The sequence below is a fragment of the Onychostruthus taczanowskii genome, unplaced genomic scaffold, assembly GCF_017590055.1.
Source record: "Onychostruthus taczanowskii isolate IOZ18803 unplaced genomic scaffold, ASM1759005v1 scaffold198, whole genome shotgun sequence".
Classification (NCBI taxonomy): Eukaryota; Metazoa; Chordata; class Aves; order Passeriformes; family Passeridae; genus Onychostruthus; species Onychostruthus taczanowskii.
In genome coordinates this window covers 239806-254825 of record NW_024499217.1, presented here as the reverse complement: position 1 = coordinate 254825, position 15020 = coordinate 239806, and the positions used below count along the sequence as shown (strand labels likewise).

Sequence of the window (15020 nt, the reverse complement as noted above, 5' to 3'; positions counted from 1 at the left end):
AGCTGCACCACAGCACTCCAACCTCTTCACAAAACCTGCACTGATGGACACTGCTCCTCCCCAGCAGAGATGGGATCCTGACATCCCTGCACCTCCCAGAGGAGACGGCAGCCACGCCATGCCATGCCATGCCATGCCATGCCATGCCATGGGCAGAGCAGCTGCCTGGATCTTGTGCACCATCCTCCCACACACACTCAGCAGTACCCACGTTCCCTCAGCACTGGTTCTGGAGCCACCCAAAGTCATCCTCTCTAACACCTCAGCTGGGCCACGTATTTCCCACACAGTGTAAGAAAATGATGGTTCCTCCTGCCACACAAAGCCAGTTTAACATCCACCAGCTCACCCAGGTAAACGGTGAATTCTCTGTAATTCAGAACATTTGTTTGGTACCTTTCAAACGAATCTGCTCCAGACCGGGCTGAAGTTACAGATCTAACTCAGTCACTGCGTGGAATTCTCTGGCTTCTGAGCATGACAATTCCTTCTGGACACAGTGATCTCTTCGGGGTGTGAAGATCCCTCCTGGGCATGTAATGATCCCCCTTCTTGCCTTAAACCCAGCTCAGTTCCACCGTCTGACCTGCCCTTCCACAGCATCCTGCAGCACAGCTCCTCTCCTCCCCTCGATGTGACTTCAACCCTGATGCTACGGAACACCCACTTCAGCACTTCCAGCCCGCCCCAAACACATGCTGCCTGCAGAGAACAGTGGCTGCACTTAGGTCAGCCTCAAACCCGCACCTTGGCAAACTGAAGCACAACCAAACTCAGGGCTGGGAAGGAGCTCTTTTGTGCAAGCCAGCAGGAGCAAAGCTCCAAAAGGGGGAAGAACCGGGGCTGTGTGCCCGTGCTGCTGCCCACGAGCCCCCCCAGAGGCTCCTGCTGGCCCCGAGAGCCCCGTGCCAGCGCACGCGGGTGCTCCTCACCCTCCCTCTGCACCGTGCGAGGATCCGCAGGCAGGAACTCTTCCAGGAGTTTCTTCCCTGTGGCACACAAAGGGAGGAGAGCCCGGCGCTGTTCCCTCTCCCGGCACTCCGGGCTGCTGGCGCTGGGCTGTGCCGGTGCACAGTAAAAGCAGCAGCAGCAATATGCAGCGTAATGAAGCAGGGAGCGGCGATGGCCCCCAGAGGACTCGTTTACTCCACAAATCTCCCTTCCGCTCACTTTTTGCTAAGAATTTTAACACCAAACTTAATTGTGAAGTCGCGTATTGATTGGAAAATGCAAATGGCAATTTAAATGTAATCTAAGCTCCCAGCATGATCCCAGCTCCCAAGAAGGAGGAGTCACCCGCCTTGGGCCCTGCTGGAGTGCACGGCCCGAGCAGAGCCAGGCCAGGGGCCAGGGGACCCTCGGGCTGCCAGCACGCTCCATGCAGCCTTCCCAGAAAGATCTGGTAGATGTGCAATTAGGAGCTCATTCCCGGTAACAAACAGCTGAGGAAGCTCATCTCCCGGCCTAATTAACCCACTTCTCAGAGACAAGTGTCCAGCTATGAGGGAACTCTTCCAGCCTTGCAGGACCATCAGGACACTCCAGCACACGGACCCTGAGTCCCTGGCACAGAGCAGCCCTGGCAGAGGCACCCGCTGCCTGGAGGGTGCGTAGGTGCTGTTCCAGGTGTAGGGGGGCCCCAACACCCACAGTCTCACCTGTGCCCTTGGGGGGCTCCATCTTTTCCAGACGTGCATAAGGGAGACAGATCAGGTCACCCAGAGGTGCTGTGCTGGAGAAGGCAGTGACGAGTGGCAACCAAGCACCCTGCAGTAGTAACACACATCCCTGCTCAGCCAAGGCTCCCCAGTGTTTCTCTTTCTGCAGCGCCCAGCCCAGCCTCCTGCTCCCTGGCTGAGGAGGGCTGTCAGCACTTCCCAACGCTTGTTCTGTGCTCACAGAGACCAGGAAGGGATTGTGGATCACACTGATTGCAGCCATGGGTGCTGTGGCTGGTCCCCCAGCACAGAGCAGCCTCCTTCTCCCACGCAGAGGAGCCCAGCTGCTCCCGAGGTGACCTGCAGCAGCCCCAGCAGTGCACGTGCCAGCCCAGAGGTGCCCAAGCCAAGGGAAGCCAGTGCTGGCCACAAACCCAGGCAGCAGATCCTACCCATTTGATCCAACCCCAACAGCTCCTCTGCTCCTACGCTGGGCAGGACCAACGAGGGTCTAAGAGGAAAACTAACTGAAGGCCCCATTCTCCCACTGCCTCCCAGAGACAGCAAGCAGTGAGACCTCCACCATCTTCCAGAAGGGGCAGGTCCATACCAGAGACCAGAGCAACCATCACCTGTCCTAAATCTTTGTGATACAGAGCTACACGTCCTGAGAGTCTCTGCTCCTCTCCCTGCTGGTGGGACCAAGCCATCACTCCTTGTGGCCTAGGGAGGAATTTGGCAGGAATGTGCCAAACTGTAGTGCTAACCTCACTATGGACCCCCTGACAAGCCCTTCCCCACAAGCCACATGTTGATATCTGCTGGAACAAGCTAGTGTTCACCTGTCCAACACCACTTCCCCCCACATATGTTCCTGCAAAAACACTGCCAGGATCTCTGTGAAACCACCTCTAGCATCTCTGGCTAGAAAAGGTGCCAGTCCTGAATCCAGCATGGACCTGGATCTCCCATGGGAACTCTTTGCTCCAGGCTCTCCTTGTGAGCTGCTGCTGCCATGAACTGGTTCCTCTGCTTAGTCCTGAACCAGGCAGCAGTTTGGCATCTCCTCCTCCTTGCAAAGCCCAGAAAGGATGTACAGAGGTTGTCTTTGCAGAGCTGGGCCTCTGTTGGTCCCAGTTCTCCCCGTTTCACACAGGAACACCATGGAATGACTAAATCCCACTGAACCAAATTAGCTTCTGGCAGACCAGGCAAGGCCAGGCCCTGTCAGCAGCACGGAGACACAGGAGCAGGTAGAGAATCATCCTGCCCTTCCAGGTGGAGGAAGATCCTGGAAAAAGGAGCCCAGAGGTCCGGGCACAATAGGCTGCCAGGTCCCTCTCAGGACCAGCCCTCGGCAGGCAGCAGCAGGATCTGGGGAGGTCTCACTGAGGGCTCCAGCTGCTCTACTCTCAGCCTCCCCTACCTCTCCACAGAACAGCCACCCACCACTTCCCCTGCTGCCCAGCTTGGGCTGACCCCAAACCAGAGCAAATGGGCACTGCCACTGCAAACCAACAATCTACTGCAATCAAGAACCCACCTCAGCCAATGACCCCACACCAACAATGATCCACCACAAACACTGACCCAACAACAACCCACCACAAACAGCGAGCCACTGCACACCAAGAGACCCTGTGCTGCAGAGAGCAGGGCATGGCCCAGCACAGAGCTGGGCTGCCTCTTCCTGCTGGGGCAGTGCCAGACTTGGGCACCTCAGGAGCAGAGCCCCATGTGTGAGATCCCACAGCCTCCACCCTGGCATTGCTTCTCCTGTCACTGCTCTCCCTGGCTCATAGCCAACCCTCCCAGGGCTGCCCTCCCAACACCACCCTCCTTTCAGCACAGCCCCTTGCCTGGGGCACCAACAGCCCTGCACAAACCTGCCCCAGGATTACTCCACGGGCAGGGAAGGGCAGGAGCTTTGGCAGCTCCAGCAGTGAGCAGGGTCTCTCTCTTCTGACCCATCACTCCTCTCCTCAGCTACCTTGGCTTCACTGAGTCCTTCCCCATGGAATCTCAGCATGGAATCATACCAGGCAGCCAGAACCTGGTGGGGATGTAGACTCTACTCTCCTGCCTCATGTTGCAGCACTCCTGCAGTGCAGGGACACAACTGGCCCCGTGTAACTCAGCCCGGGCAGCGCTGGGGGGCCCGGGGGGCACAGAGGGACCAGCAGGGGGTAAATGAATCCACAACGGGGGCACAATATGCAAGGCAGGAGCACAAACTGCCAGATCAGTCTTTCCTGTAATGCAAGGAAATCATGACAGAAACACTATCCAGCCAATCCACACCACTTGGCTCGCTCGGACGTCACCCATCCCTGCTTGCCAGTGACGGACACAGGGGCAGGCAACACTGGGTTGGATCCCAGCAGTTCAAGATTCCCTGGAAGCCAAGAGGCAGGAGCAGCATGCACTGCTGCTGGAGGAAGCAGTGCCTCCCTTAGGCTCCCAGCAGCCCATGGTGTGGGCACTGTGCTCACAGCTCTTTGGAGCAGCCCCTGAAGAGGGGAATCCCCTTCCTGTCCTGCCAGGAGCAGGAGCAGGAGCAGGAGAGAAGAGGAGCAGAGAGAGGCTGCGGCAGAGGTTGCAGCGGGCGTGGGGCACGGATGCCATCTGCTGGAACCGCTCTGCACCGCCGCCGCAGCCCCGGCAGCGCCCTGCCACAGCCCCGCCGCACCCGCCCCAGCCAGGGCCACAGCCCCCACACTGCCGGACCCGCGGCTGGGCAGCCCCGGGCAGGGGGCACCAGGCAGCCCCCTCTCCCTGGAGCCTGCTGTCGCAGCGGGCGAAGGGGAGCATCGAACCTGCTTCATGGGAATGGCCCGCCCGCTGCCAATACTGTCCGCTTTACACTCCGGCACCTTCTTGTCGCGCTCCGGGTCCGCGCCCTTCCGAGACTGGAAGAGAAGAGACACAGGCGCGTTAGAGCTGGGCACAGAGACCAAACCACGGTCCCCTGTCCCCAGCAGCCTCCAGGCCACAGCACTCTGCTCTGCCCAGGCCAGCTCTCCCAGCCCGGCCGCTCTAGGGACGCTCGGGACACTCCAGCCCAGCCCCCCAGCAAGCTCTCCTCTCCCCCCACTGCAAGCAGAGCTGTCCTCCTCCTGGCAGAGCGGGGCTATGTGGGCACCCCCTCCCGTGGGGCACACAGGACATGGCGACAGACAGAAATGGCATGGGATGCAGGTGGAGCATGGATGGAAGCAGGAGAGGGTCAGGCAGTGAAGGAACTCACACCTCTACTAATCCAACAGATTTATTCTGGTAACACACTTGCACCATACAAAGTAGCACAGGTCACCGGGCAGATACCAGCCCCTTACAAAAGAGCATGGACAATAAATATCTACCACACGTCTAGAGCGGCGAGAGCGGGACCCACCAGCGCCCGAGGGCCGCGGGGAGAGCAAACTCTGATAAATACAATATGAAATTTACAGTCTGTTGAGCAGAACTCATTCAAAGTGCTTAGGACAGAGGGAAATACCAAGTCATACATGGCATGGAGCACAACCAATACATTCAGAATCACAACAATGGCAGGAGGCAGCGGCAGCGTCTCTCTGGAGCGTCCTACACACCCCCTCAGTCCAGGAGGGCCCCGTGTGCTTTGGATCAGAAAGGGATACGAGCCCCGCGCGCCTGGGACACCGATTCACCAGATTTTGGGCCCAGAACCAAACAAAGAGATCGAAAGAGAAGAAAACTAAAGAGACACAGATGGCTGCTCGGCTGCGAGGAGAAGAGGAGAAGGAGCAGGAGTCCATGCAGGCTGCAGAGGTGCAGGAGGGAAGAAGGAGCGGAGCGCTAGCGGCAGGCGCTGCAGCGGCTCCCGCAGGCAGCAGCAAAGCGTCTTTTGGCCCATCCAGCTCCATGCGCGGCTGTCGCCCGGTCCCGGTGCGTCTGCAGGTCTTCCCATCCCAGGAGGGTCGTCCGCCCGGCATCCCCGAGAAAGGGCAGTGCCTAGACAGCATCCAGCAGGCCCAGAAATGTCCCAGCTTAAAGTGCAGGCGCAGGCCGTCTCAGCGCTTCCTAGACTTTACATTGGGGGGATTTAAAAGGCTCCTGCGTGTCTCCGAGGGGGGGACCCATGCTGGCTGGAGGGCGGGCGAGCCTCTAATCTTAGATCAATCCCAGTGCCCATCCCTTATCCGGCCCTGGAGAGGCAATGAAAAGTGAGAGAATTTGTACAGAGGTGCCGTGTGTAACCACCTGGATCTTCTAATTTGGAAGGAGTTGGAAAGGCCTTTTTGTTGATGAAAAGTTGGAAACAGTGGCACATATCTGCAAATATCGAAAGAATAAAGAGTTTGGCAAGTTATACTCAGAACACGGACACGAGTCTGTCAGTGATGGGTGCCAGCAGACAGCACGGACAGGCCACGGAGTGGGCGCCGGCGGCAGCAGCAGTCGGGGCTGGGGCTGGGGGCAGGAGTGGGGGGCGCCTCGAGGCGCGGGTGGGCGCAGAGTTTGTCTCCACCTGGAGCTCTGGGGCACGCAGACCCCCCGGGGGGGAATGCGATCCAGTGGGGAGTGGGAGGGGAGCAGGAGAGGAGCCAGAGCAGGAGAGAGGAGAAGGAGAGTAGAAGAAGAGAGGAGGAGGAGAAAAGTAGAAGAGGAGAGGGAGGAGGAAGAGAAGAAGGTGAACGGGGAGGAGGAGTAGGAAAGGAGAGGGAGGAGAGGAGAAGAGGAGCAGAGGAGTCGGGCATAGCTCAGGACTGGGGCTGCAGCAGCTCCCAGAGCTGGGCCGAGCGCTGCACCTCGGAAAGGCCTGTGCCCACCTGGGGACCCTGTAAGGACAAAGGCTGCTGGCTACACCTGCGCTGCCTGCCTGGGAAAAGCTAGTGGCAGAAAACAGCCTGCCCTCTCCTTCCCTTCCCGCCCTTCCTGGTCCTGTCCCACTGTGGGAGGTGTCAGGAGCTGCTGCTGCTGCCACGACCAGATGGGTGAAGACGTCAACGTGAGCCATGGATGTGCACCAGCACACGAGCAAGCAGGTGAGGTGAGCCCCAGCCCCGCGGCGAGTGAGCGAGCGCCGCCGAGCACAGGTGAGCGCGTGGCGGAGAGCAAGCGTGAGCCCGGGATGAGCGAGCGCGCGAGAGCCCCGCGCGCGCGATGAGATCCACAGCGAACAAGCGTAAGCCCCGCAGCAAGCCGCCCTCCTGCTCCCCAAGCGCGCCCACCCCAGCCAGCGAGCGCGGGGCTCCAGGGAGCGCGAAGGCGAGCCGGCGGCGAGTCCAGAGGCGTCGGCGCGCGGCGAGCAGCGCGGGTGGTGGCACAGCGCGAGCCCGCGGCACGGCAGCAAGCACAGCGAGGGGACGGCGGGGCCCGGGACAGGCACCCGCAGCGCTGCGTGCAGGGGGAGCACGGCCTCGGACACCGCAGAGACACCGGGCATTCATTCCAGAGGGCGTGAGCACAGGGAGGGGAAGGCAGGGAGGGAACAACCATGCGCTGGGAGCGGGGAGCTGCTGGAGGGACTGTGGGCTGGCAGGAGAGGGTGAGGAGCACAGCCCACCCGCCGACAGCACACGGACGGGGTGAGCGTGGGCCTGGGGCGGGCACAGAGAGCTGGGGGTGTGTGAGATGCAGCCGGGGGGAATGCACAGAGTATTCGGGAGGTCAGCGCAGAAGCTGCCAGGATGTCAGAAGCCAAAGGAGATGGGCACATTCCCAGCACGAGGAGTGGGGAATCTGGGATGCCAATGGTGCAGTGAGAGGAATGGGGCACAGGACACTGAATTTGTGTGGTCTGGGCTCAGAGCAATGGCGCCTGGTCACAAGGGTGACACAGTGCAACAGGTACAAGGGCTTTGATGAGGCTGGTTCCACAAACAGCAGACACGGTGTGCTTAGCAATGGTGGCTGGAAAGCACATTGAGATGGGGAGAGGATCAAGGCCGGAGCCTGCACATGTACACAGGGAACAGAGGCTACACCTGCACTAGACATGGGACTGGGACACGTGTGCTCACAGTGAGGGGACACTCATGGCTGTGCTCAGAGCAAGAGTGAGTGTGAGGGCAGGACTGGGCACGCTGCGTGGACGGCGTGTGCATGGTGTGAGAGCGTGCAGACAGGCAGGCTGCAAGGCAACCAGCACAGCTGAGGGCTCCAAATGTACCCTGCTCCACCTGGGGCCTACAGCTTCACTGCCTCCCCTCTGTCTTCCCTCCCTCCACACCCACAGCAGCTCCCACGTGTGCTGCTCAAGTCACGCAGGATTCAGGAACGGGAGCAAGTGGGGCCCCATGCCAGGTGCTGAGCTCTGCACAGCACCACTGGCACAGCATCACTAGCAGCAAACAGGAGGCCCACGGACCAGGGGCTCCGTGCCACGCTGGGGGTATGCAGCCCCAAGGAGAAGACGAGCAGAGTCACTGGTGCTGTGCACGCACAGCTGCGCTCCCTGCAACGAGCAGGAGCTCACACACACTACACACCCTGCACACTGCCATGTGTGTGAGCAATGTCCTGCTCCCAGATGCTCCCCATGCACGCACGCTCTGCCTGAAGCAGCTTGCAGCACCACGGTCCCTGCGCACGCAGGTCCCTCCTGCACACGCTCCTGCCAGCACAGCACGGATAACTGTGCAGGAGAGCCCAAGGGCTCAGGCTGCCGTGACCCACTCCCCTGCCCTCTCCTGTGCTGAAAACCCAGCCCAGAGCTCCCGGGCTGGCTGTGCTGCTTACCGTGAAGATGTTGGAGCGCCGCTTGGACTGCTTGCGGATGGGGGTGGGGGTGTTGGAGGCAGCGATGGTCTCGATCCGCAGCTCCCGCTGGCTGATGCTCGGGGTGGAGGGCACAGAGGAGGAGTAGTCGCTGAAGGCTCCTCCACCGTTGGTGGCCTGGAGGAGGAGATGGATGGTCAGAGAGGTCAGAGACAGGCTACCTGGAGGCACCACTGCCAGAACACCACCTGCTCCATGTGGCCTCATGCCAGGGCAGGGCGTGCCACGCAGGACTGGGACATCCAAAAAATCATGGAATTGTTTCGGTTGGAAGGGACCTTAAAGGCCATTTAGTTCCAACCCCCTGCCATGGGCAGGGACAACTTCCACTAGACCAGATTGCTCCAAGCCCCATTCAACCTGGCCTTGAACACTTCCAGGGATGGGGAGCTCACAACCTCTCTGGGCAACCCAGAGAGACATCCAATGGCAGGCACTGCTCTGCTCAACAGAGGGGCTTGGGCAGCCTCTTTCTGCTCTAGTTTTTTCACCAGTAAAATGTTTAAGTTCTGAAATCAAAGAGAAGGACAGCAAATGGCCAGAGAAACCCAGCTGAAGCCCTTCCAAACATAGCTGTGGAACAAGGCCTGAGGCAGCAGGGTCCCATGTTCTGTCCCCAGCAGAGGGGCACAGCTAGGGCACCTCCACCTGCTCCCAGAACACAGGATCAGGGTCACTCTCCTTGGGCAGTCATTCCCTTCCTCTCCACTGAGCCCCTCAGACACGAGGCTGTGAGGCAGCCCAAAGCCTGTCAAGCTCCAAGTCCCACTCATCCATTCCCTGTCTCAGGAGTACAGCCGTGATGCCAACGGGGATGCATGCCCCTAGCACTCCAGCTCTCACCTTTTCTGTGTCCTGAAGCATGGAGTGCCACACCCCAAGCCCAATCTCTGTGAGAAACCCATCTCTGCTGCTGCTTTGGAGGTCTCTCTGAGCAGACCCTGAGGTTGGCACACACCTCCCATGCCTGCAGACCACCATAGCCATGGCTGAGGGTGCCTGGGAACACAGGGGGCTTCACCAACACCTCACTGGACTCCACAGCAAGAGGAAGATCCAACCATGCAGCCATGCACCCACGTCACCAACACGTCTTCCAGACAAGGCTGCTCACTCCCACGCAGCCCAGTGTGGGCAAGCCACTGGACAGGGGCTTAGGGACACCCCAGGAACAATACTGGCACGGAAGCATTTCAGGTCTGCAGCCCAGGACATCTCACTATGACAAGGCACTGGCAGCCTGAGCTCCTGGGCAGTTCTGAACAGTGTTTCAGAAACACACACATCTCACTATGACAAGGCACTGGCAGCCTGAGCTCCTGGGCAGTTCTGAATGTGTTTCAGAAACACATGGAGGAGCTGCCCCTGGAAGGGCAGGTGAGCTCCAGCACCCCAGAAGGGGCAGCCCGCCTCCTCCCAGCTCCCACACTCACACCACAGAGTGGTGGCATCAATGGCCCAGTGGCTTCCTCCATCCCCCTACACTCTGAGCACGAGTGGAGCCCTTGCAGGGTGATGATCTGCTGAAGGGGCTCCACAAGAGACCCCCATCCCCACTGGGATCAGAGCCTTATTCTGAGACAAGCAGTTCAGAGAAGTGTGAAAGGGGCTGTGCAGGCAGAGCAGTGACCATGACCCACAGCCCAGTCTCAGAGAGAGGTACAACCTTCACCAAGCCATGGATCCCCTCATCTTTAACAAGAGATATGGGAGGAGACACACAATGAGAACTTAAGAGAGGAAAAAGCCACCCAGGCAGCATTTCAGTTTCCTCCTCATGAAGGCAGAGCAAGGAAAAGAATTCCATGCTGTAAGGAGGTGGATGGCTCAGACCATCCCAGCCTGTATGGCAACAGGAACATTTCTGGAGTCCTGAAACACAGAACAAGAGGGAACCTAGCCTGGTTGTGTTTTTCCACAAGTACAAGAAGCTGAGAACTTTGTCCAGTTTGCATGGGAACTCCTCTGCAAGGTGAGGAACCCTGTGCTGGACAAGAAAGTTCAGCTGCCAAGTTCTAGGGAAGGGGAGACCACCAGGGACACAAAGGGGCAAAGCCCCTGCCAGTGACTTCTGAACCTTCAACAGAGAGAGCTGCTGTCAGTGCCAGTCCAACACCCACACAGGAGTTCCAGGTGCTGTGATGGAGGAAGAGCTGCAGAGAGCCAGGGCCACCGAGTGCACACTTGTGCAGTCTGTGATTCAGCACGTGTGAACTAGGTCAAAGAAAGTGAAACATTCCAAGTGCTGGGAAGAGCAGGAGGATGCAGCAGCACAGACAACCTGCCACATGGAATAGTGAGCTGGGCATGGCTGTCCCTCCAAGACCAGCTCCTGGCCATGCCTGTCATGTCTCAGCTGCACGTTCATGATGCTGTGACTGTGGGCAGGAGCCAGTTCCAAGGAGGCTGCAGTCTGAGCTCCTGCCAGAGCAGCTGGAACAAACCCTGTGGCTGCAGGTGATGGACACTGAAGCGTCAAGGAAGAAATTTTGCTACACCCTGGTTTATATTTTACTTACCCGTGCAGTCCTGTGTGTCATTTCTGTCTGGCCAGAATAACTTTCCTTAGCCTGTAAGTCTGCCTGCTGTTGGAGCCAAGGTTACTGTCCTTTAGTGATGAAGGACACTGGCCTTTGAGCCCCCCATGTCCCACAGACCAAACCTCTGGAAGGGCTCTGGGGCTGGAGGATGGCTCACTCCAGGCTACGAAGGCAAGCTGCCACGAGTTTGGGGGCAGAGGAGAAAGTCCTCCAAAGACACAGAGTGGCTCAGGCAATCCTGAGCCAACCCTGAGCTCTGCTGGGGCAGGGAGCTCCCTAACTTCCATGGGATCTAGGGACACAGGACAAATCCCAGGGATGTGGGAGAACAAGGCGGCAGGTCTGGGCCGGTACCACGTGTCTGCTACTGTCAGGTACTTTGCTGGTGGACCTGAACAACCACCTGTGGTCAGCACTGGAATCTGAGAACACAGTGGGAACTGGAACCTGGTAAACACCTGTGGACAAATCCTTCCCATTAGTGTGTAACCGGCGGAAGAGCATCGCAGCGCCACGGGTGCCTGGGAAGAGCAGAACTCAGCTGCAGCTCAGGGCTGTAATTCCTGGTGGAACAGGGCCTGAGGCGGACAAGGAGCTTGGGAAGGGCTCTGAGCGCAAGAGCACACACACACAGCAAACCCCACGGCGGTGTCTGCGGAAGAAGGGAGCCAGAGGAGCACAAGGACGATGAGAGCGGGCACTGTGAGCCCAGCAGGCAGCGGGACACGGCTTCCAGGAGGAAATGCCAACGCCTGCACCACAGCTCCTGAGCTCTGAGGGAACGTGCCGCAGCAGGCCAGTGAGCACTGCTACCAGCTCAGGCGAGCTGCCCTCGGGCCTTCATTTCACTTGCAAACTTTGACTTTCCACCTCTTTCATCTGATCTCTCCCTGAAGTCTGGGTGAAGGCCCTCCCAGTGCCCCCCAAGGTCTGCAGGAAGGCAGATGAGGCCACTGGAGAAGAGCCATCATACTGGGCAGCCCAGAGCACAGGGGATGGCAGCAGCTCCCACAGCCCAGGGGGGCACCCAGTTCCCTCCACCAGCCTGTGGGGTACCTGTGTTACCTCCTGCCAGCTGCTGGGAACCAGTTTCCTGGCAGAAAGGCAAACTGCCACCCCACAGCAAACACAACACTGACTCACCCACAGCCTGGGGAGCTCCCAAAGGCATCCCAGAGGCCCTGAAGAAAGACTGAGAACGGGGCAGCAAAAGTGAGGAAATCAGGTAGAACAACTCTGCAGGTGTTGCAAGCACCCACTGGCCCGAGAAACTCCCATCCCCTCCCTGCAGGCAAGGGCCAGGAGCTGCCAGGAGGAAGCAAGGTGGGAGTCAGGGCCAGGTGAGGAGTGGGATTCCCAAACCCATCCAACCTGCTCACTCAGCAATAGGTGTGGGCAAGATACAGAGAGGAGAGCCCAAGGCAGCAGGCAAGAGCTTTCCCTGGGGCTGCTGGTTCTGGGGAATACCAGGTGCCTGCTCCAGCAGGTGCAGACCCACACCCCTCAAGCTGCTGGGAAAGCCAAAGGGACAGATCTGTGTCTCCAAGGGAATGCAGGACTCCAGGGCTGGCCATGGCTCTTGCTGTTCCAGACTGATGCTGAGCACAGTAGCCAGGGTCAGGGACCTGCTGAGCACACCTAGTGACTCATGAGAGCTGGTGGAAAACCCTGACCAGGGCTGGCCTGCTCCTACAGCTCCCTTTCCCTCCCCATGATGGAGCAACATCCTCCAGGCACCGCTGCAGAAAAAGAGAAAAAACCCCAAACTCCCAAAGGCAGAAATGGCACCAGGGCCTTTGGCTGGTTCCCAAGACCATCATGCACTGTGCAAGGAGACTGGGACACATCCACAGCACCACTGTCCCAGAAGGGAATCCTCCAGACAGATGGGTAACAAGGAGTCCCTCCTCTCCCAGTAACCACGCTTGACTGGTCCAAATGACAGACCAGACAAGCAGTGGCCATGTCCAAAAAAGTTAGTTTGGCTCAGCCAGCAGTGTCAAGCTGCTTCCAGAAGAGTTGTGCCCAGAACAAGAGAAGGGGCAGGGCTGGGTCCTAGCTCCCACCTACCATAAGAAGCCCTTTGTGGGGGACTCCTTGCTCCCATTCCAAGAAAAGTGCCTTCTCAGCTGGCAGCTCCAGAGGACAGCACTGTCCCTGCAGTATGGGCCAGACCAGGTCCCGAGCAGTACTGCCAGTCCCAGTTCCAGGGGCTCCTCCTGCTCCTAAATACCAGTCCTGTTGTTGTTCCAGGGCCCCTTCCTGACCCCCACTGCTCCAAGGACTCCTTCTGCCCCTCCAGGCAGTACTGGAAGGGAAGGGGATCCCTCTGTCCCAAGTGCATGTCTCACCTGTACACACTGATACCTGAGGCACAAGGCAAAGCTCCTAATTGTGTTTTTTGTCTGGCTTCTCTCCACCTCATCTCCATGTTAAGTTCTGTGCTCCTAAACTCTTCCTTGAGAGCCTTCTTCCTGTTTTCCCTGTGCCAGTTACTCCTCTTTGACTTGCAAAAGCAAATGAGAAACCCTGGTGAGAGCCTCAGGCCCTCAGGTATGACGGAGTTCAGCTCAGCTCACAAACACCCTGTCACCCTCCCACTGGTCCTTCCTGGCAGGGACAGCCTGTCCATCCCCTCCCAGAGCTGCCCAGCCAGTTACTCCTCTTTGACTTGCAAAAGCAAATGAGAAACCCTGGTGAGAGCCTCAGGCCCTCAGAGGTATGACGGAGTTCAGCTCAGCTCAAACACCCTGTCACCCTCCCACTGGCAGGGACAGTCTGTCCATCCCCTCCCAGAGCTGCCCCACCATGCACTGCTGGGCCAGGAGCAGGGGACAGCAGGACACTGCTCCCCAGCACCCACCTGGCCGTGGTGCCCTCCCACCTGAGTGTGTGCCAGTTCCCTGTGCTCTGCCCAGTTCCCTGTCAGAACCATCAGTTACTGGTGAATTCGTTTCCCAAAGCCACTTGGATTTTCCCTGAGGACAGTGGGGAGCAGCCCCAGAACCTCACTTCTGAGCCCATGCAAGAACAGGCAAATGCTTCACAGCATTTTAGGATCACTCACCATTGCTTCACTATTTTTAGAGGTGTCCTTAGTAATGGGGGAGAGACAAACACCAGGGGCAAAGACTGCTGCACGGGTCACTGGCACCGAGAGGGGTTGTGGTGGGACCACACAAGAGCCAGAACACAAACTGAGTTTGGTCACCCCTGTGGGGCCCAGGTTTGCCGAGGGCAGGGGGGGCACAGAGCAGGTCTGGGGAGGGGGAACAGGCCAACAAGCCACAGTCCCTGCGAGCTGCACGCTGCGTTACTTCCCTTCACAGCTCTGCTTCCCACCACAGCTCCCTACGTCCCTCCAGCCAAGCCAGGAGCACAGCAAGGTACAGAGAGCAAAGGTCTGTCCCCGAGCAGGCAGCCAGAATTCACCTCTACACAGACGTCGTCTGCAAGCCGTGCTGAGAGGTGCTCTGTGGGAAGGAAAGGAGAGGAAAGCAGGGATGCCTCTGAGCAAACGCCTCACAAAGCTCATGACATGCAGTCAGAAAGTTCTTCCAAAATTTGCTTCCCCGCAGCCAGTCCTAAATCCACCCCTTCTGTTCAGTGCTGCCTTTGCTGAAGGAGCTCTTTCATGTCACACCTGTGTATTTCAGGTCTATCTCTGCACTCATTCCTCAGCTAAATCAGTCAAGTGCTTACTTTCCTCCTGTGTCAGGGTCTCTTCCCCCCCACGTTTTTGATACTCCTTCAGGCTCATGCACAGTCACTTCCCCAGCTGGGGAACCCAGGGGTCTGGCAGCCCCATCCCTCGCACAGGGACCGCTCCTCAGCTTCAGGGTAAACACCCTGCCTGCCTGGCACAGCCAGTGCCAATGACACACATTTATGGGGCTCTTCTCATACTCTGGACATGGAAGAAAGCACTAAACAAGTGTCCAGCTCCCCTGAGAAATGCTGACCTTTGGCCATCAGCCTCTTGCTTGTTTTTCAGCACAGGTGGCCTCTTCCCAATCACACTCAAACTGTACACAATTTGCTAATAAAACCCTCAAACTACCAGAGGCACTCACATCTG

General features: G+C 58.4%; 1 protein-coding gene across 3 annotated transcripts in view; it reads right to left on the bottom strand.

Moving 5' to 3' along the window:
- The window catches only part of AGAP3 (ArfGAP with GTPase domain, ankyrin repeat and PH domain 3), a 106732-nt gene that overhangs the window by 43760 nt on the left and 47952 nt on the right, over positions 1–15020 (bottom strand). For 2 of the 3 annotated variants that reach the window (XM_041402381.1, XM_041402382.1), the window contains exons 8-9: positions 8364–8519; positions 4475–4567 (exon numbers count right to left, since the gene is read on the bottom strand). In XM_041402381.1, coding sequence (XP_041258315.1) covers positions 4475–4567; positions 8364–8519 — 249 coding nt within the window. Of the gene's footprint in view, positions 1–4474; positions 4568–5825; positions 5955–8363; positions 8520–15020 lie in introns of those variants that run through there. The other variant, XM_041402383.1, reaches the window with a different exon arrangement.